General features: G+C 38.9%; 2 protein-coding genes across 5 annotated transcripts; both read left to right on the top strand.

Annotated features, from left to right (window-relative positions):
- Positions 1–276: 276 nt before the first annotated feature.
- Positions 277–13786, top strand: gab3 (GRB2 associated binding protein 3). Of its 4 annotated transcripts, none has more exons than XM_071539616.1 (10): positions 277–419; positions 2146–2446; positions 5743–5899; positions 5997–6460; positions 6710–6759; positions 6924–7167; positions 8022–8112; positions 8338–8416; positions 10199–10318; positions 12070–13786. In XM_071539616.1, the coding sequence occupies exons 1-10, from the start codon at positions 348–350 to the stop codon at positions 12184–12186; spliced, it is 1695 nt and encodes a 564-aa protein (XP_071395717.1). In that variant the 5' UTR covers positions 277–347; the 3' UTR covers positions 12187–13786. The 4 variants fall into 4 exon arrangements, with proteins under 4 accessions (XP_071395717.1, XP_071395716.1, XP_071395714.1 ...); XM_071539615.1 differs by having other exon boundaries at positions 12067–13786; XM_071539613.1 differs by having other exon boundaries at positions 6921–7167.
- A 1088-nt stretch (positions 13787–14874) lies between these two features.
- On the top strand, positions 14875–22498 carry amer1 (APC membrane recruitment protein 1). Its single transcript, XM_071539605.1, has 2 exons — positions 14875–14953; positions 17541–22498. Exon 2 carries the CDS (start codon positions 17647–17649, stop codon positions 20824–20826), a length of 3180 nt encoding a protein of 1059 aa, XP_071395706.1. The 5' UTR covers positions 14875–14953; positions 17541–17646; the 3' UTR covers positions 20827–22498.
- Positions 22499–22821: the final 323 nt, after the last annotated feature.

Below are 22821 nucleotides of genomic sequence, written 5' to 3'. Positions count from 1 at the left end.
ACATCCACCTGCCTGTTGTCCTTGAGAAAATAAAACACATCTCCCTCTGTCTCTCTGTCTCTCTGTCTCTCTCTCTCTCTCTCTCTCTCTCTCTCTCTCTCTCTCTCTCTCTCTCTCTCTCTCTCTCTCTCCCTCCCCTCCCCTCCCCTCTCTCTCTCTCTCTCTCTCTCTCTCTGTTAGTGTGATCAATTTCTCGACTTCCTCCTTTTGGGGTGGCTGGGCTGAGCAGCAGAACACAGGATATGCTCAGCGCTGCTCTCAGTTTCACAGCAGCAGCAGCAGCAGCAGCAGTAGTAGTAGTGGTGGTGGTGCTGGTGGCGGTGAGGACGGCACGCTCTGCAGTCAAGATGAGTGCTGGGGATGTAGTGTGCACCGGCTGGCTCGTCAAATCCCCCCCGGAGAGGAAACTCAAGAGATTTGTGAGTAGCAGACCATGCTGGCCACTTTACGCCCTGTTCTTATACGTTTTACCCGAGCAGCACAAATGCCAGTTTATGCTGTAGAGCCTGGTGTGTGTGTGTGTGTGTGTCTCTGTGTGTGGATCTGTGTGTGTGTGTGTGTGTATGTGTGTTGTATGCTTTTTTGGATATTGCTTGTAAGAACATGTAGAATCAAGAGTCTTGTATACTTTTTGTACACTGGAGTCTAATGCAAGCTCCCTTGTATCCTCTTCCTCATTTCCATATTAGTGCCTTAGTGTTGTGGTTTGGCTTCTAATGTTGAGGCATTTTTGTTTATGTTTCTAAAAAAAACATAATGCATATAAGGCTTAATAATAATATGTCAGCTATTGCACATATATGTCAAACATGGAAATTCTTCACAAGAATAACGTTTACATGAACAGTATGTGGCCTTATGCTGTTGTGTGGTTGTTGGGGTCATGTGAGAGTGTTGGGCAGGCCACCCGCTCTGCTGTGTGTGCCGCTGTGTGTGTGTTTTTCTACGAAATTAGGGTGTGTATTGTGAAACATGGGAAGTAATGTCACTCTCAGGCACTTGAAAAATGAAAAATTAACTTACAAGCAGAAATAGCCAAACTTTATGATGGCCGTTTGCACTTCCTTTCTACAAATGGGGGGTGGGCAGATTTCATGGATTGAAATAAGTAAATAATACATACATAACTAGATAGATGTTGCTGATACTATCATTTTAAAAGTTAAAATGTAAAATTTCAAGTTTTCAAATTTGGAAAATAGATTATTTTAACAAGTAAAAGTGATACATTTCAAATGATGTAGATGTAAAACTCTGTTTTGTTTGTATGTGAGTTTCAAATCCATTCCAGTCACTTATGTATATTGTATCAAATATACCTAAATATCAAAAGTAAAACAACTTTCTTCACTGTACATGCTTTCCATCTTCAAAACATGAACCTCTGTAGGATAGGATCATATTGCCAACGGTCCAGTTATGGTTTACTCTTGAGCTTGTTTGTCTTATTGACAGTACGTGTGGCATGTCTGTCTAACCCTTTCCTGCTATGAATACTTAATATACCAACTGATTCATGCAGGAGCAAATTGCCAACATGCAGGAAAGGTAAAGGGGTTCACTGGGACTTAAACCTTAGAAACCCCATGCGACCAATGCAGGTGAGCCACACAAAGAGTGCTAAACTAATATCAACCCCATTAACATGATCTCCAGTAAATATCTGCTGTGCCTTTTCTCCCAACTATTATTATTCTTATTGATTAATATTTAAATGTTGCATCTAAATGACTGCCGCCCTCTGGGCAGTGAGGGCTCAGCATTATGTTATTGCAATGACGTTTTTGGAGCTAAAATAAAATACCTGTTGTCAGTTTCAGTGTTTCCCTATAAAGCAGTGACCAGCTACTGTATAAAAAGCTCGTTCTTTGTATTAGACATTTCTGTTAAATACAGTGAACTTCCTCTTCTTTGTACTTCTGGGAAATATGAGTTGACGTTCCGCTTAGTGACCAAAAGCAAGAAATAGGGTGTAAAGTTGCTAAGTTAGCTGATGAGCAGGAGCTGTGATCTAATTTCCAGGAGTAAAATGGTGTGGGGTGGGGGACCTTTGGAATTATGCAGTACTGTACATGAATAATATGAATGTATAAGTATGAAGTTTAAACTTAAGTGTAACAAACTGCTTGATCCTTTATCCCCCAGACGTGGCGGAAACGCTGGTTTGTGCTTCGAAGAGGTCGCATGAGCGGTAATCCTGATGTGCTGGAATACTATCAAAGCAAGAACTCCAAGAAGCCAATCCGCATCATCGACCTGAAGGAGTGTGAGGTGCAAATGCAGAGCGGGCAACTTCGGCTAAAGAGAGAGTTCCTCGAAAAACACCTCTTTGTCGTGAAGACGTCATTTCGCATCTTTTACCTGGTAGCCAAAACTGAGGAGGAGATGAACAGTTGGATCAAAAGCATCAGTCAAATTTGCCAGTTTGGGAGCCTGGAGGAAGCAGGTAAAATGATGACAGAGAGACAGACAGATATACAGAGAGACAGAGAGATATACTGTTTGAAATTTGAAATTTGCCTGTGTTAAAGCTGCACTATGCAAGAGTTTTATGTAAAAATCCACCTGTCTTATCACCCTAAATCACAAAGTGGGGCTGCAATAGAGAAGAGCGTCCCTCCACTCTGATTGAGACCCCATAGATTCACCCTATTTGCCCAAATAATTATTACTATTTGGTCTAGAGCATCACAGACCGGCTGAGTTGGTAAACATGAGCGTGCTGTGTGCAGTTTACGTCATATGTTACATGATTTCATAGTATTGAAGTCCACACATTTCAAATAGTTGCCTCTATCTCTGTGATTAGGAGTCTCTAATGTTTGAAGTTGCCCAGTGCAGCTTTAACTGAGCTATTGTTCATGGTGTTCCAACTAAATGATCTGTGCTGGGGGGGGGGGGCTGCAAAGACATCAGGTCAGCTGCAAAGTCTGAGAGAATTTGATGTTAGAGATATATACAGGGAAGTGGATTACACAAAATGATTGGCCAATTCCAGTTAACATAGAGCATATTACTGGAACATTTTTTTTTACCAGTGTGGCCAGCACAGCATTGTGGTCTTCAACAGCCACATTCAGGTCACACTGACACTGAAACACTTCACTCATCTATACCTCAGCAGCTAGCTAAAATCATTTCTGGTCTTTATTCTGCAGCATTTTTTTTTTTATAAAAAGGAAGTAAAAGCTGTATTATTGTGAAAATTTAACTTCAATCTTTACATCTTAGCTGCAATTTTTCACACAGCTCCCATCTTCTTATATGCAAATGTAGCCTAGTCAGATGATGTCATGGAGAACATACTATTTTCATCAGTTAGTTTGCATGGAATGCTGCAATACAGTAATGTATGGGGATATAAATCTTTTTATGATCAGAAGACAAAATATAACCTGAAAATTTATAATAAATGACATTGTTGTATAAGCAGTCCTGTGTATGTAGGTAATATGTTATGAACCATGTTTGCCAACGGTTCAGTTGCTAATGTTAACCAGTAAGCCAGGTAGCCTAATGTTACTGTATTCTCCATAGAAGAGATGGAGGCAGCTGATCAACTAAAGAGCCAGAGAGCAGAGATCACATTCAAACAAATTGCTAATTAATTAGATCTATATGTCATTCCCTCAACACAAATGCACATTGGGACAGTACAGAATCTGCACTTGTTAGATATTATCTCTTGTAGATTCATTTTCCTGTGGCTCTTCTGTCTACCTGGCTCTTCTTTTCTCCCTGCCTCTTCTTTTTCCCTGGCTCTTCAGTCTCCCTGGATCTTCTTTTTCCCTGGCTTGTCTTTTTCCCAGGTTCGTATTTTTCCCTGGCTCTTCAGTGTCCCTGGATCTTCTTTTTCCCTGGCTCTTCAGTCTCCCTGGATCTTCTTTTTCCCTGGCTCGTCTTTTTCCCTGGCTCTTTAGTCTCCCTGGATCTTCTTTTTCCCTGGCTCGTCTTTTTCCCTGGCTCGTCTTTTTCCCTGGCTCTTCAGTCTCCCTGGATCTTCTTTTTCCCTGGCTCGTCTTTTTCCCTGGCTCTTTAGTCTCCCTGGCTCGTCTTTTTCCCTGGCTCTTCAGTCTCCCTGGCTCTTCTTTTTCCCTGGCTCTTTAGTCTCCCTGGCTCGTCTTTTTCCCTGGCTCTTCAGTCTCCCTGGCTCTTCTTTTTCCCTGGCTCTTCAGTGTCCCTGGATCTTCTTTTTCCCTGGTTCTTCAGTCTCCCTGGCTCTTCTTTTTCCCTGGCTCGTCTTATTCCCTGGCTCTTCTTTTTCCCTGGCTCGTCTTATTCCCTGGCTTCTCTTTCACTCTGGCTTCTCTTTCTTTACCTACAATTTCTTTGATCATGCATGATCATCCTAGGGACACAGGAATACTTGTTACATCTATTGTCAGGTCAATGTGGTTTTGACCCTTGCACACAATGTTGGTGAGCTAGGAATTTCAGTTTATTCTACTGTTGCAGTCAATTTAATTCTGGATAATAATGATAAAAAAAATATATTTTGGAGGGAGACTTAAGAACTGGCAGTTGGAACATTGTCATCTGTGTGGAGCAGATAGAGCAGGCATGATCCCCAGAGAGAGAGAAAATAAATTACGGACAAAGGAACAGCACAAAAGCTGATACCGGAGCCCTGCATGTTTCTGTAAATGATAACAAAATCATGACATGCAGTCAATGAAACACACACAGCTATCTGACTGTATTCTCAAACTATATTCCAAACACTAAACACTGTGACACAGATTATTAAGAGAACCCACATTAGCTATATTTCAATGGCATATCAAGCAAAGTAATTTGAGGTGGAAGAGGTGCACAAAATGTCAATACAAATAACATAGAATAGCACTCTTGAATAATAACAGTGGTCCACTCAATATTGGACTTATGTAAGTCATTTTTGACACAGAAACAGTATTTTTGCTCACTGCTGTATATTTGAAGCATGATTTTCAGACTACTGGAAGAAGAAAAGTAAGCACTATTGATTAACTGGACAGCCAGTGTAGCAGGCCTACAGAAGAATATAATAATAAGAATATAAATTGTAATAACAATAAGTAACATATTATTATTATTTAATTGTGGATTTTTCCAGCATAAATGACATTTTGTATAAGATGTAATTGTTGAAATAGTTTACAATAAGGATCATGTTGCCTTCATTAAGGGGGTTACGGGGCAGTGATCCACTGCTCTCAAGAGTCCTGCAAGATGCCGCCAGATAACTTTTGTGAGGGAATACAAAATGTTTTTCTGCTCCCATAAGAGCAGAAAAACTTTTACAAAGAACATGCCAAGACACTCCAGTTTTTTCCAATTTCATATTTTTTTTGCCCTTGACTTATTGGCCTTGAGTGAAATGGAATGAAGCAAAATTTCTGTACCTGACAAACAATTTGGGAATACATAAACAAATGAACAAACACAGAGACAGCTTTTGTCCTACAGTCACATTTGGCATGCCATTAAGCATGTTTACATTTAATGTGCCTGCAAAAAATATCATTCCTCTATTTCATTCCACCTGATGCCATGTTTCAAGCCCCATTTCTAGGGTAAACTGGGTACAGAATTGGAGAAAGCTGTGTTATTTTCTGTGCATGTTAGTGGTTAGTGGTCTTGTTAGTAGAGCTGGCCCTGGGTGTCAACATAATTTAAGCTTTCTTATCGCTCCCTACTGGTTTTAACATTTCAGATACATGCTTTCTCTCTTACTCTCTCCTTCTGTCATGTTCTCAAAAGAGAGCTCAGAGGAGGGCTTTCCTTACACCCCAACCTCCCATCAGCCCTCACCTGCAAACTGTGACAGAGGGTCCATATCAAGCCAGCTAGAATCCAGTCATCCACTGGACTACCTCTTTCTCTCACAGTGTGAGACAGGGGGAAGTGTAAGTAGTAGGTATGTACAATCTGTAAAACTTTTGACACAAGATGACATTATAGCAATCATTTTTTTGTTTAACAAATGCAATATGTTCATTTTTTCATCTTTGTAGACGTGACAGCTTTTCAAACTCTGAGAACTCTCTGGAACAGAAGTCATCAGACGATACTTTCATGGACATTGTTCCCTCACCTCTTTGCACCAATTCCTCTTCATCCTCTTTTTCTCACACTGGCCCCTGTCCATCTCTTTTCACCCATGGAACATTGACTAACCCCCCTTTCAGTGCTCCATGCACCCCCATGGCCTTAACATCATCCTCTTCTTCTCCACTACCACGTCACTGTGCATCAAGTATCTTCCACTTTGACAAAGCTTATTCTTCTGCATCATTTGAGGCAACGGCTGATAGCCAAACACCTCCTCCACTGCCGCCTAAGCCTAATCATCTCTCAGAGCAACTAAGTGATGAAGGAGCTCATACGCTGCGGCCAATGAGTGCACAGCAACTCTCAGACCACCCTGAACTAATCCCCAGGAGGATCTCTTTGTCAGGCCTGGACCATTTCAGAATAGGTATATTCTCAACAGAAGAGTATTTTCAGTGTGTACAATGCAAAAGATGAAAGAAAAAGAAAGAAACTGGGCTAAAGAAAATGAAACGTACTTGGTCCTACTATGCACATTTGTTGTAGACTCCCATTGCAGTACCTAAAATAACTCTGTGTTAGTAAAAGTGATGTGGCAGCTTTTGAACTATCAACATCTAGTCGATTGTGATGGTTGACTAAAGTCATTTTTCAACAATACATCTTTTGTTTTTAGGAGATGTTGAGACCAGCTCAATGAGGAACAAGAGACAGACTCTTAATTTGGTGAGAGGGCATCGATGGCTAAAATAGGCACTTTCATCAACAACAAGCACAAGCCTTTTTTAATCTTTCCAAAAAACATTCTCATGTTTGACAACTGTCCCAGCTGTACTACACTGACAGTATAATACATTTGTCTGATCTTGTGATGCACTGTCTTTCAGCAGCTTTGTTTAAATTCCACTCAAATACCAAACTACGAGGAAGACTTTTATGTCCCCATGGATTCTCCATCTTTCTCCGTTACTGGTGGTGTATCTGACGGCTACATCCCCATGAGCCCCAGAACGATGAGTTTCCTTAATTCAAACTGCACTGCTGAGTCCCCTATGACTCTCAGTCCAGCTATGTGTCAACCTGGAGATCTGGCACCACCTCCAATCAACCGGCATCTGAAGCCTCGCAGGAGAGGTGAAAACAAACTTCATAACAGGCCTGATACATAAATATTTATATTTCTAAATTTGTGGCATGCTGTGATAAACCAAGGTATTATTTGTACTAGCCCATTTGTGATTTTGTTTTGTGATTTTTGTTATGATTTTGAGTGCCAGTGATCCTTATTGAACTTAGGAAGTATAAATCTAAATAACTAAGCATTTAAAAAATCTTATTGTTATTTTGTCTTATTCCCTATGAGAGACAGCAAAGGAAATTACAGTAGCAGAGCTTACTCTTATATTCACCAGTTCACTGCTGATGAATATTCAATTCTAGTTTGACTTGACCTTTGTAAGAAGCTGCTCTTAAATGGTTTACCTCATATAATTCAGATAGGCAGATCTCTCTCACCTTAGGTAGTTTGATATGGTCCTCAGCAGCTGTGGAGTACCACAAGGCTCCATCCAAGGTCCTATTTTGATCTCTACCTATATGCTGTTAGCATAGAAGTGAGACATGGTCATATAAATTAATGGCCATTATAGTTCTTTTCATTGATGTACTAATGATACACAGCTCTAAAACCCAGTACAGGGTTAATACAGGTCTATTATCAGATACAAACACAACAATCACAAACATAAATATAAACAACAACAATTCAACATAGGTATATTGTTGGTCTTTGCTACATGTCTTTGCCTTTTACCCAGCCCTAATGGTACATTGAAGCATAACGAGGATCACTGCAAAAGTGTTTGACAATAGAGGGATTTAATCTAGCAACATGTCCAACAAGTCCTTTTTGGAATGAGGTTTGAAGACTGGCCTATGAAATGCACATTACAGCCAATCCAATAACTTTGTCTTTCCTTGGTTCACAGCCCGGCCCCCACCTCTTGACTTGAGAGGCCTCTCTACAATCAGAGAATGTCCCACTCATCTCCCTTTGAGCAGAACAATGACCGAACCATGGTGAGATAAAATAAATAAAAGTCTCTTCATGCAAGTCTAAACAGTCATAATTTGTTTTGGATTCTATGGATTACGATCAGTTATGTAAATCTCCTTTCGATAAGATTATCCTTTTATAATAATAAATATTTCTGCCATCTGTGTCTGTTGGCCTTGTTGATTGGTTGTTGATCTGAATTAAATTCTTCCTTTCTATTTTATTTTTTATGTTTGTGTTAATTCCAGCATTGCAGTGAACAGTTTACTTCTTGAAAGAAGACACGAGGATGGGGAAAATGAAGGAGATGAAGACACAAGCTACACTGTAAAACATTTATTTTATTAATTTTATTTATTACAATTTATTTATTATTTATATTTTCAGTTTTTTTTAAACAAAGCATATACAGTACATTGTAATGAGTAAACCTAGATTACATTATCTCAATAGTTCAACAGAAGAGCTCATGGGCCTTAAAGGTGACCTTTGACTGTATACTCAAATAGTGTGCAATAGGGCCTGACTTGGCTGCACATGGGATAAATAAAAGATGGCTTTTGTTTTCTCTCTTTGACATGCATTATAGGGCCTGTCTTCAGGTTCACTCACTGCTCAACACAGTGTTGCCTTGATGGAAGGCTTTTGTGCTTTTCTGGTGGTTGACTGGTTAATAACTGAGTAAGGGCCACTCTGACAGTAATTTAGTTTCCCTGTGTAGCTCATGAGAAAACAACCATTTAAGTTACTATATTTATAATATATTTCTATATTTAAGCTGGTAGCAAAAGCATGTTTACTTGAGGCTAGTTTGATTTAGACAACTAATATAGTCTTCCATTTCCTTCACACAGCCTCAGGGTCATTTTGAACAGGGTCGTAGCTAAAACCTCAGAGCTCTTTACACCTCTCATGTCCAACTTGTATCAAGATATGAATCATCAGCCCTTCATTTACATCTGGCCTTAAAAATTGTCCAAAAATTTAAATTTACCAGAGAGGTTGAAAGACTGCACATGCGTTTTCATACTTGTTGATATTTTAATGCTATTACAGGTAAGCTGGCATTATTTTTGTTCTTCTGCATCCCAGAATCATTTTCTATTGCAAAAGATTTGCTTGGAAAAGAAGAATCAGGCAATACAGAACAGCGCACAACAAGAAAAAACACAATAAGTGCTTATAGTAGTTGCATGTTGTTAAGATTTCTTGACTTAATTATCCAGTAATGATTTTTCCTAAAATTGGTAATTTAGTGAATCATATCTTAATCTGTCCAAATACTTTTTGTACCCTGAAAGAGGGAACTATGAACAAAAGGTTGTGTTTTTGTTTTAACATCCATTGTGGCGGTGGAAATCCTCAAATGAAAGCTGACAGTCTGCACTGTAACCCCATAGTCATTGTGCTATTTCACATCTTCAGTAATAAGAGTATGGAGCCAAAACATCAATGTGTCACTCTCCATTGTGCGTGACGCACAGACAATTAAACAAACGTTGTAGCGCCCCCCCTGAGGCCCACCAGTGTCATTTTGAAAATGCTGGAAGCAATGACACGCATCATTCTCCAGCGTTTCATCAGTGGTGGCCAAGATATTGTGACGAGTGGGTGGACTAGGGCCGATCCATAGTCCTTCCCTTGATTTCATTGTGGGGGGAAAAATACATATAAATTGTGATTTGCCTAGCAGTAGTAGTGACTCTGATTCCTGCATCACTGATCATCTCCAACTGTACAGTCATCAGTGAAAAGGCATGTGCTGATAGGTGCCAACTGGAGGCAGTTCTGGAAATCTGAGCAGTCATGGCCATGTTGTTGTTTTTTTTTAACAATTATTATTTATTGATAACACAGTACTTATGACATTAGATTGAAAAGTAAAAACCACAGAAAGTTAAATTTCAAAGAAACATATTATTCTAACTTTTTATAATATTAATGATAATTCCTGACATCCTGTATGCCCTAATACACCATAGGAAAACAAAGTAATACAAATGCATTACTTTGTTTTCCCAAATCACTAGTATTTGTGATCCAATTAACTGGGAACAGTGATGATTCTGATTGAAGAGAAGGTCTTCATTTTTTTCCTTTTCATGGCAGGAGTCCAAGCTGCAGTCCCTTCTCACCTTTGATGGAACACCTCAGTCCTGGGCGAGGAGATCAAACCTTGACTACTTGTCACTGGACTTCAATTCTGCATCTCCTTCTCCTGTGCAGAAGGTATGTGGAGATTGGATAGATAATGGAGATGAACTGGCTAAATACTCAACAAAAGGCAATATCTTACCCCTGTCTTCCTAAATACATTTGGGAGATGCTGTCATCAGTATTCCACACAGGCCTCGGCCCACCAGTGGCTGCATTTTGCTAATCAATTCTCCATTGGTCCACCAGCATTTGCCGTGACTCATGGTGGTTCATTGATGGACTATAGCTGATAGCATATTGATAAATTAATTAACAATGTAGACAGCTTTGTTGCAGGCCATTCGATAAGATCATCAAATGTACTTGTATTTATACAACACAGCTGCTTTTAGCTGCATAGAATGCTGTCAAGTGCGCCTTTGGACTAATGATGCAAGAAAATACAAATGAGGAACAGCTACATCTTACACAACACACAGGACCAATGTAATGCTTGCTCAGTTCCAAGAACCAGGGCATTGGTGTGACAGGAGATCATTTAAATATGTGGAGATATTAGGCCCATTTTGTTGTTTGGTGGTGTATTTTTCTTATTCCCATGGATAACTAGTCAAACATAGACGATCTGACGTGATGTCAAGATATTTCAAGCACAGCTACAATAGAGTTCAAGGTAAAATAAATTCTAACAACTATATATAACTCTCTAAAAGATCAACAGGAAACGTCAAGTTTTGGTGTCAGTCCCTCAGAATCAAAGAACAAGAGCTGCTTTCATTTAGCACCAACGGTCAACAATCATACAGTGAGAAATCCATCCATCGTAGCAGAGAGACCAAATTCTCCACCGGGAGTAGTCTCAATAGACCAGAATGCAATGCAGCCACAAGACATGTTGCATTTTGCGTAAGGGAGTGATTGTCACTTTTTCTCGACTGGAAAAACTCACTGTCTTGTAGTTACTATGCTATCGCTCTCTCTCCACCTACATGTACTAAATGCTACAAGCTCAGGCACGTTTTCTGGAGGTTGTCTAAAGGCATTCTGGGAAATGCAGGAAATCACTAACTGGAGTAGAAATAGATGAGACAGTTGAGGGATAGTGGGTACACCGAAAAAGTAAATGAAAAGAGTTCATCACAATATCTGCACTGAACATCACAGATTGATGTAAGAGTATCCCAGGGTGGAATTGTCCTTTTAGTCCCTCAGCTCTCACTCCGTTGTAATATTGCATTACGACCACAATCTAGAATTAGCTCCAGTGACCCTGAGTGTGCTGCTGCCATGACAACTTGCATACAATTCAAAAAACCAAGTCAATACTCACTTCAAGGGTAAAAGAACTGTAATAACTTCTACTTGTAGGCAATGGGAAAATGAACGCAAAACCATTTACACAGTTACAGTTACAGTTACATTTGATGTCTTGAAGCACTCTATGCAAGATTGCTATTGTAATGGTGTTGTGCAGAACATCACATGCAATGGCAAATGCATGGCATTAGATGTGACATCCTATAATACATTCACTTGTTTAGTAACAGTAGCTTCAAGACATCAAGTGCAGCATATACAAGTGGTTTCATGATTCATTTTCCTATCAACCACTGCCACCCTTGGACTGAGTTCTGACTTCTTATCATCTTACTGCAATGATAACACAATACAAAAAATACGAAATATCTCCACTATAGGTTGTACAGATATACCTGTACAACCTATAGCACTTAAAGCAGAACCGTGTTTTTTTTTTCATAACTTTTTGATTTTTAATATAAGCACAGATTCAGCTCATTCATCTTTCTCTCAATGTCCAGCAGAAGCCCTTTCTGTCTGACGAGCACAGAGTGGATTATGTGAAGGTGGATGAGAAGAAGACTCAGGCGCTGCAAAACACCAAGATGGAGTGGACAGATGTCCGGCAGTCAAAAACTTAAAGGAAAGACAAAATACATGATGGAAATATCAAGTGCACTTGGTTTCACAAAGACAAATATATGGACGTATACCAATTAGGGGAATATATTTAGAAGATCAAGAGCAAGACAAAAGCATTTTTAAAAACATTTCAGAAATAAAGGTATCAGAGTATTAGACACTTGTATGTAGAGCGGAGACACAAAATTGCACTGTAAACACAAAATTAAATCACAATAGTTCTGTACTGTAAATATTGCCTAATCATGCTTTGTATAACAATGATGTTTTACTGCAATGTCAAATTTTACAAAATTTTGAAAAGGGCATCAATCTTATCATGAAAGATTTGTGTGAAATATTCACTGGAGTATTTTTTAAATTATTTTGTTAGAGCAAATGACACCAAGATGTCAAATGGCAAAATGCAATGTAAAAAATATGTGATTGTAAAAAGTTGTAAAAATGTTTAACTCTATATATATATATATACATACATATATATACACACATATATATATATATATATATATATATATATATATATATATATATATAAATAAAAATGTTTAACTATATATATATATATACGATAAAGAATGCACTCCCACATAATATATCATGAACCAAAATGTTTGGAATGGCCTGTCCTGCCAAGGAGATCTAGTGATTATTCCTACCACAGTAATGATATACTGTATGTACTATTGAGCCAATAATATCACAAAAACAGCACATTGAATGTGCCTGTTTGGTATGGTAAAGGACATTTGATTAATTGGCCTGCAATGAGGTCATTTCTGACTTTGTGTAACAATTTTTGCAATCTTTGAAATTGTAATTACAAGTTGGAAACTCACTTTGTCAATACAATTTAGCAATAGCCTTAAAGAAATAATTCAGGTTGAAAGATTAACATATCAGCAAGCTGTGGTATTTTCAGGTTTAAGGCTACAGTTCACCCCCAACAGTTTTTTTTTTACCATTATCCATTCACCCAGATGTCAGTCGAAATTCCACTTAAGTGCTACAACCACCAAACCCACAGCCAGTTAGCACTCACAGCTCCATCTCAGCCTGTCTGGGGGTCTGGTTGCTTACAGTTCCAACAAGGTCATAAAATGACAAGCAGATTTCTCTCAACAACTTGCACTCCAAGTGTCCAAAAGGCCTATATTTATTTTATTATGTAGTAGGCCTGCTGTGAGTTTCAGTTGCGAGATCAGCCCATTTCCTTGTGTGCCCTTGTGGTTGTCACACTTCACAAGAAGAAGTGGTTAGCCTTTCTTTTACCTAGAACAACACCACACAATAAATATAGACCTGCAAGAGTTGTTTAGAGAACTTTAATGGTTACTGTGTCTACTTTTTGGAATTCTAAATAACAGACTGTATTCACTTCAACAATGTGTTTGGTAGAACGCTAGATAGGAGTGCGGGAACTAACTTGCGGGTGTTTGGCAGTACAAATTTCAATTTCGAGTTTTCACTGACATGGAGGTGAGTAGATAATGACCGAATTTTGATTTTGGGGTTAATTGTTCCTTTACGCTTTATTTATTTCAGGAAATTAATGCTTATATGTGTAATGTATGCAAACTTGCACATCCAAAATTGTTTCTGAGCTTTAATTAAAAAAAAACAACAACAACAACCTTTTACATAAAATATATTAGCTCTGATCATCTGTGTTGCCAATTACAGGTGTACCACAATTTAAATTTTACTGCATTCACATAGCCTTCGAAGTTACTGGCTAGCCAGAGGGACTTAAGTCACCCTGGTTTTAAAGCTGCAATGAAAAAAATAAATAAATAAAAATGCTAGCCTTAACATAGTATTTCATAGCTTTGTGAAGCAAGGATAATAGACCTAGAAGGAGGATAACATCAAACAAACATCTGCCCTGTGGTTGTTAGCAAATATATATATTTTAAATTCAGTAACAGTTTACAATATGTAATATCTTCATCATATGTCATTCCTACTAACATTATTTCACCCATTTCAAGAACATAACGATTGGCAAACGGAATCCAAAACCCCCATCTATTTTCACCATAGACTACAAAAAAAGATGATACGGATACCGATGATCCCAAAGCCCAGAAATAACGACAACACTTGAGAGGACTATTAGTCTAGCATATCTGCCACCCGACAAATATTTATGGGGTATGGGGAGGTATTAGATTAACAACACAAATGGGGAAAACTGAAGCAAATCATATTTGGACACTGGCTGGTCACTTAAAGAAGTTTGATAATGACTTTCTGAATTGTTTGTTAGATCTACACATGACTACTGATTACTGGAATAATTAGTAATTTGAACCTTAGGATTCAGTGGGATTCAAGAGTTCAAGAGTTGCTTTCCAAAATGAGATTAGAAAAAAACACCAATAGAAAAAAGTGACACCGACTCTAGACGATAGACATATAGGTAGCTACTGATGGCACATAATTATATCACATTAGTACGTTTTCAAGAAATGCAAATAACTCAAATCCTTGGCTGAAAAAATTATAACATATAAAGGAGCCTGATCCTGTATGTTTTTTTTTTTTTTTTACATTTTGGAAGCAAACTCTTCAGTTGAAATACCCATAAACCACTTGTAAACTGGTAATTTGTGAAGGAAAAAAAGACCCCGCACAAATGACGTCACTAAATGCGCCGAGAGTGGAGTGGCGAAGGGAGATGGGATTGGAAAAATTACCTGAGAAGGTCCAGTCGTGAGAGGAAGTCATCATCGATACGACTCGATAGGAGCAGTTAAACGCTGGGTAGGTGTTTTTGTTAACATCTTGAGTGAAAATCATGCATGGCTAAGCTATTCACATGAATAAAAATCGTGTTCAGTTAGCGTATCGCTGCAACAGCGTTTTGCTGCGATGTGGTTTACCTTATGCTAGCACCTGTCAAAGTCACACTACAAGCCACAAACTGTAGAACTCACACTGGTGTTAACATTATTAGCAAGCGACCTAGCTAGCTAACTAACATTAGCTAGAAACAAGCAGCATCCGGCTAAAGCCACCCAGGGCCGAGTCGACCGCTAACCGACTGCTGTAACGCTGTCGTTTAATTAAAGCTAAAAGCTAACGTTAGCAGAACCTCAACGTTAGGTAACTTCGCCTCCAGGCTGGGAAATCAACACCCGCCCCTTGCTGCTAGATTTTGGCTGCGCTTGCTAAGTTTGTTTACTTTATGAGTCAGTTAGCTAACCAACCATCGTTTGGAGGTGCTAATGTTGAGTGTAGTTGGTGTTGCTTGGGAACAATAGCGCTCCTTAAAGTCAGGTTTGCGAGTTGTTAGACGGGATTTAGCAAGCTTCTGTAACTTTCGTCTGGGCCCACATTTAAACTCAGATTTTGGCGTCTGTTCGGCCCTCCTTCCATCACTGTTCTTTATTGTGGCAGACGGCACTGCACAATGGGATAGCGCCCAGTTAAAATCTATGTAATACCAATCCCTATCTTGTTGCTTTATTAGCTGGATGGATCAGCCAGATGATTTAACATCTCTTGTCTAACATAACCTAAATGTATTGTACAATTTCACCTGAAATTCTGTTTCTATCTTGCATTGGCATCCAGTTGATTTTCAGAATTAATTTTAAGATTTTATTTATTATTCCTAAAGCTTGACCCCATGAGCTTTTTACTCCTGATGAAAGACGTGTAATCTAAAATCAACAGATGAAGCCCCTTTGACTGTTCTAGTCTTACAGTAGGTGTACAGACTGAAGTTACTTATAGAGGAGAAACTCTACTCAAAGTGCACCCTGTGTTTTTCACAGGTAGTACTGGGCCAGGCTGTGAACACTGCTGGCTTGTTAGTAGTCCAGCCTGGGTCCTAAAGACATTGGAGACACTGGCTTTGAGCCAGACAGCCTACACCCTGGCCATTGGAGACAAAGTAATAGAGTAATAGAGATTTGTGTTTTTAGGGTTCGGTTTCGGTTGTTGAAAATAATTTAGATTTGATGACGATGATTATTTTACTCTCTGACTGAATTTATAAAAAAGAATTGCATCATTGGCCAGAGGAGAAGATGATACTGCCTTGCACCACTTTTCCTATGATGCTGTCCTTTGTCTTATTAATAATAATAATAATGATAATAATAATGATAAAGGTAATAAGAATAATAATGATAATGATAATACAGTTACGTAAAATACAAGAAATGACTGACAGCCCATTACTGTTAATCATATGTTATCCTCATTTATTCAATAATATGTAGTAGCCTACATCAAAATATAGGCTACTATGATGTATGATTGCAGCCCCTTTCTCATTATAGGTTAGCTGAGTCCTTTAGTTACCTTGTCATGTCATTAAAACAGTCAGCAGTGTAAAGCTTTAACAGTAATACATTTCCCAACTTGCCTGATCTTTGCTAAATGTAAACAAGCAAAAGATCTTCTCCATGCACAGCTAATGTTGGCTGATAACATTTGTGCTTTTGTCGCATAGTTTAACCAGAAATTATGACGATATGATACATACAGCTGGCTGTTAGCTGCTTATATTGGTTTGCAAGCTGCCATAACGATACCTACCTATCCGGGTAAAATCTAGGCTATATTTGTTTACAACACATTGGGTGTTCCTTCCTTGTACCCTGCTTTCACGTGTCTATATGAAACATGTCATTATCCACATTTTATCGTTAATACTCAAATTTCAATTGAATTTGACTAATTTCATTCAATTCATAGTCAAATTTAATTTTTAGGTGCAATTGACAGTCTACAGATAACACTGTTATTACTGTGCCATACTCAAATATTTTGATGATAATGTATCAGGAGCTGTCGTTCTCAGCCCTAGTGGCCAGTGAATTAAAAAAAAAAAACACATAGTATAGTTATTTTACTTGCCAAAAGGAATGGAACCTCTGAATATTAGTTTATACTAGCCTATACTACTATTACACAAAGTGCTGCATTTTGAGTTTTATTCTGTCAATACTTAACCATGTGCACCTTAAAGAGCAGAGGAGGTCTGCCTGGGCCTTTCCAATCCATCTACTTAAGCGGACTGAAATTCGTGACTAGTACCTGTTGCATACGCATGGTTGCATTACTTTGATTGTTGGTCAAGTCTATCTGCAGTCAAGTGGAGAGCCGACTGTACAGACATGGGGAGTGCACATAATGAGGACATTTTGACGAGGCAGATCCTCAGCAAATGCAACACTTACTCAACTGTATTCTCACCTGTTGTTTGTCATGATACAACTCATATGATGGACTGGTTATCTGCCAAAGTGGTTGGTAGACATGACAAACAACTGAAATGTACTAGTACATGGCTGGTGTTAAATTTTAATTGATGTTTGTCTCAACTTTCTCAATATAGGCCTCATAGCAGATGGAGGACAACTTCACTGCAGTCATCCCATCAGCTGATCGTGAATATTCAGCTATCATGCCTTCTGTTGGGCTCGTCCTTTTCTAGGTGTGGTATGGCCATGGCTTCTCGCAAGGTGGAGGAGCTGGCAAGTGACACGAAGCACTCAGCTTCAGTCAGTGAGCATCTGTCCATATGTGGCCCTGACGATACTGCTGAAGAGCTTCAGTCGGACATGACAAATGCTGCAGTGAAGCCCCAGACATCAGGGAGATTTCGGAGGACCGCCCTTAGGTTTTTTGGAGTTCGTAAAAGTATTTGTATTTTGCCTACTTTGTTTGGAGGAAGAAGTAAAAATCAGAACAAGTGGTCTTCCAAAAAAGGAATCAGCAAAAGCAAAACACATGATGGAATTAGTAAGGCTAGTCATGATGACAATCTTGGAAGTGGGTATGCTTCAGCTGGAAATTTTGAGTATCACGGCCAGAAAGACACTGCAGGAAAGCACTACAATAGCTCTCACAGTGAATGTAGTCAACCCATTGCTGATCAGAAATCTTCATCCCTTTCCCGGCAAAGAAAGGGTTTGAGGAGTCTATTTCACAGCATTAAGCATCATAGAAACCATAGAAATGTTGGGTTGGAAAAAAATGAAATGATTCCAATGTCCTCTCCTCTCTGTAAGAAAGAGGTGCCTGTTGTCCAGGACAACGCTAACCAATATGTCACAGAGTGCCTGGGCAGTTTATCTGAACCTGACGTGCCTGATTTAGCAAATGTCACATGTGATATCTCTGTTGCTCCTGAATGTATTGATGTTGATGCAATAGCGCTGGAAAACAGTGCGGAGAAGCAAGGAAGCCCAAAGTCTCTTGATGATCAGATGCTTGATGATCAAATGGAGGGAATGAAAATGGTGGCAGTGGTTTCCAGTGAACACGAAGAGACTTCCAGAGCCCACAGCGAGTCTTGTCTGAAACTTCAGATGATGCCCGAGCCTGTAATAAAGAGCGAAATGCCTATTGGCTTATCAGATCAGCTCAGCCTGATTTTTGGAGATGTTGCATCATTGAAGAGCTTCGACTCACTCACTGGCTGTGGGGACATAATTGCAGATCAAGATGACGACAGTATCCCAGAGAGTACAGTCTCTGGAGAAAGGAATAGAAATGCAGGAAAAAGGACTTCTTGTTATCTTACGTATCAGGGTGGGGGTGAAGAAATGGCTTCACCTGATGATTTAGATGGGGATGGTCTCCATGATTTCTGGGGAAATAAAGCTGGAGAGGACATTTGCTGTACTTGCAACACAGACCACACAGCTGACCTGTCAAGTTCTCACCATATGGACTTATTGAACAGTAACAGTGCACAGCAAGCCGGCGCCACAGACACTTCTGCTTCGATTGCTGATGTGTTGACTCCTCAAAGTGAGCATCAAGAGTCAGTTCCAAATAGTGATGAGGGCTACTATGATTCAACTACCCCAGGGCTAGATGAAGGACAGGAAAAGATTGACAGAATAAGGACAGACAGATTACCAAGAGATAGTTACAGTGGCGATGCCCTCTATGAACTTTTTGCACCTGATGAGAGTCTTATCAGTCCACATTATGAAAACCAATCAAAGCTGCCCAATTCTGAACCATGTGAGTATTTAAGTGAGTCAGTAGATGTGACAGATTCTGCTTTTGTTCCCGAAATGAATCGATTGCAAATTGGTGCCGAACTATATCAAGTTCATCAAGATTTTCTCTCTACAGAAATGCCAAGCATGTGCAATAAATCCAAAGAGTTAGCACCATTTACAATAGGTCTACATGCTAAAGGCTTGAATGAAAGCAGCAATTTGAATTCAAAACCCCAAGCGTCAGTTAACAAGAATAATATGAAACCGGAGGTATTTGATGAAAAGGGAAATATGCTTGCCTCCATGGAAAAAAGAACAAAATCCATAAACGCTGACTGTGAGCAAAGACACGGCAACATATCTTTTGGAAGTACGTCCGACCCAGATTTTGACAGTTTTTCTTCGGAAACATTTTGTGAGCCGGAAGAACAACACCTCGAGGAAAACAAACCCGTGGCTCTACCATACAGAAATATCAATTCTTGTTCTACAATTTCTAATGATTTGGATGATGGGCAAACAGTTTGCTTCTCACAAGCACTTGTGGACTACACAAAACACTCTCAGTTGCTGAGTAACTCGCACAACAATGTGGATGGTTTAGAGACTAATTCTTCCTTTGCTGAGAATATGCAGGCCTTACCTACAATTGTCACCTTTGATGTAGTGGATATGCATAATGAGGGTGAATATGATGAGCAAATTCACATGGAAATGGAGGAGGACATTGCATCACCCTATCAGGAATTTGAAGAAAGCTACCTGCAAAAAGATGCGTTTGCTGAATGTGACTATCCAATGTTAGACCTGTATGAGCAGAATCTCTTCAGTAGCGCATGGGCAATTGCTAGTCTCCCACGGCACCTTGGCCTTACAAGAGTCAGTCAATCCATGCCTAGTCCGTTGTCTCTAGACAGGAGAAGTAGGTCCCTGGACACCGAAAGCCTGGAGTTGAACATGCCTGACAAATATAGAGGGAACAGGGCTGCTATTGTTTCTAGTCCTCAAACTGAAAAGGACTCTAAAAGAGAGTCGTCTCTTTATTATAAAAAGAATGTACGTGCTTCCACATCAGAGGTCAGAGACAGCAGCAGCATCATGTCTTTATCATGGCAAACAAAATCAGAAATGGCTTTAAGCCTTCCTATGACAGACGATGAAATAACTGGAAAAGTGCAGAGTCCCCGTCAAACCCAAGTAAAACAAAAAATATTTTCAAGTTCAGCCGGCAGCGATTTTCAAAACAGTAAATTGCAGCTGCTCTCCTCAAATGTATCTGAAAGAGTGTCCTGTGATTTCATTTCACAGAATACAGAGCTTTGTAATAGACAGTGTCACCTTCCTTTGCAATCAGATTCTTGTTTACCTCATAACACCATTGTTTTTTCTGGAAATATGGGGGAAGATTTATTTGTGAGAACAGTTCCAACATCAGATGGTGGAGATGAGGATGTTTTTTATAAAACTGCTGTTAACTCCCAGTCATATAATCAATGTAGTAAAAGTAGACCAGTGGCTCTCACCCAAGGAATGCCTCATACTGGAAGTCCTCTGAACACAGGTGCTTCTAAGGATGAAATGGACTTCATTGGTGAAGCAAGAAAACCCAGGGATATGGCGCGCTCTGTGGCTTGCAACAAACTCCCAGAGGCGACCCTTAATTGAATGGATCTCGATCTTACAGTTGGCATTCAGATCATATTTGTATGTGCCAATAATGAGTGTCTTGTATGTTACATCAGATGAAATGATTGTTACTTAAGTTTTCCTGCACAACTAATTTCTTGGATTGAAAAGTTGTTGGACACTGTGATAGGCAGGACATTGAATTTAGAAATCATTGTTGAATTAGGTTTCTGTGCCATCATGCTGCATCAAGTACGATAGGTCTCAGACGCTGTCTTATTGGAAAGTCAAAAGGGATGTTCTGCATTTGCCCAGTAACAGTTTGCTTGACACAGATCACAAACGTGATTCATGTCAGTTTATTGAAAGTATTCAAGTGAGTATTGTATTTTTTTATTCTCATTGAAAGTGCTCCCAGTTTCATCTCATTAAGCTATTAAATTGCACTAGAATGTTTTGAAATCACATATGTAGCCTCAGTATTTGCATTTTGATGGTAGTGCCACGCTTTGTCTATTAGGTATTATTCATTAGCCCGGTTTCCATAGCACAGCCAAAAGGAGATAGCCAGGGCTTGCTTACTTTGCCAATTGCCTCTTAACCACATTTGTGCTTAAGCTTTAAGTGCCAGGGTGTGTTTAGTTTTTACTGCTTATCCACAGCCACTCTTTGCTCCAGTAAGGTTTTTGTTGGTCTGTCATGGTGCTAAGAATTGGGTTTTTTGGCCAGTTTCTTTGCTGGACTATTTTCATGCCAGTTTAGGTTTAGGGAGCAACAGGCAGGAATTCATGGTTGTGACCTCCTTTTGAATTTATAATATGGCACAATGTGTGCAACTATTAATAAAATAAAATTCTACATATGGAATCTAGTTTTGTTGACTATATAAATATCTTCCCACACTATAAGGTTTTGCCTCCTGATGCTTTTCAGCATGGAGTATAACTGAACTGCATTAGACTGTTATTGTAGTGTGAAATCAACAAGTTTAATTCATAATGTGCTGACATAATTTCACAAATGGCTTTTTGTAAGCATCATCAAAATTACATCAAAATATCTCAGTGATAGTTCTTGCATCAAAGCTTCCAACAGGAATCTTGCAATTTTATTTAAATGAGTAACTGTGCATCCTTCATCTTAAACATGTTGAATTGGCCAATGCCCTGGCAAGCCAACTTGACCTTACTGTAGAAAGAGTTATTGTTTTCTTGGGTTGCATTTTCAAACAGCTTGACCACTTGTGAAGTATAAAATTCTCATTAAAATGATGTGCTCCGTTTTTGTTTACCTGCGTTACTGCAGGCTTGTGGAACGAAAAAGTAATTTGATCTTGTTTGGAAAATGCAATGCTATGTCAAGATTAAACTGTTATTTTCACCTTGTATCATTTACTTGTGATCCTAATGTTTTATTGGTCAGAGGTAATGTCTTTGGTTGTCAGATTAAGATATACTTGTAGTTTTTTATAGCGTAATGTACAAATGTCACAGAATTTGTATTTATATTCTCAACTATTTGTATTCTCAACAATGTATTCAGAACTGCCATTACACATTGGTAATATTGTTTGCTTCTGTTTTTTTTTCTTGTTTTTTTTATGTTATTTTTTTCCATTGTCTCAAAGTTATGTTAGGTGATTCCCATGGAAGATCTGTTGTTACTGTTTTGTCTGAGTAGAAGACTGCCTTACACTGAAATAAACATGACAAAACACAATTTGCCAAATCTTTGGAGCCTTTATTACACCATACACCACCATACACCATATAGGTAATGGATTTTGAACATGATTGCTCCCAAACTCTGTAACCATGTGATAGAACAATTAGGCTATGTTTGTACTGTAGTGGAAGTGTGTACCATCTCTTTTTCCATTAAACTTAAGCAATAGCCACTTAAACGATTGCATAGAACACAGTAGGACTACTTGTTATAGGACTATATGAAATATACAATACTGATTACAAGGGTAGTCAAAACAGTTGTTTCTAAAAATTGTGTTTCTTACAAAAATGCCATAGTAATAATTGG

This window comes from Centroberyx affinis, unplaced genomic scaffold (genome assembly GCF_046629955.1).
Source record: "Centroberyx affinis isolate AG114_WGS23_722 - 3 ecotype Tasmania unplaced genomic scaffold, CSIRO-AGI_Caff_v1 ptg003475l_1, whole genome shotgun sequence".
Lineage (NCBI taxonomy): Eukaryota > Metazoa > Chordata > Actinopteri > Beryciformes > Berycidae > Centroberyx > Centroberyx affinis.
The sequence above is the reverse complement of the archived record's forward strand: the minus strand, read 5'-3'. Positions and strand labels throughout refer to the sequence as shown.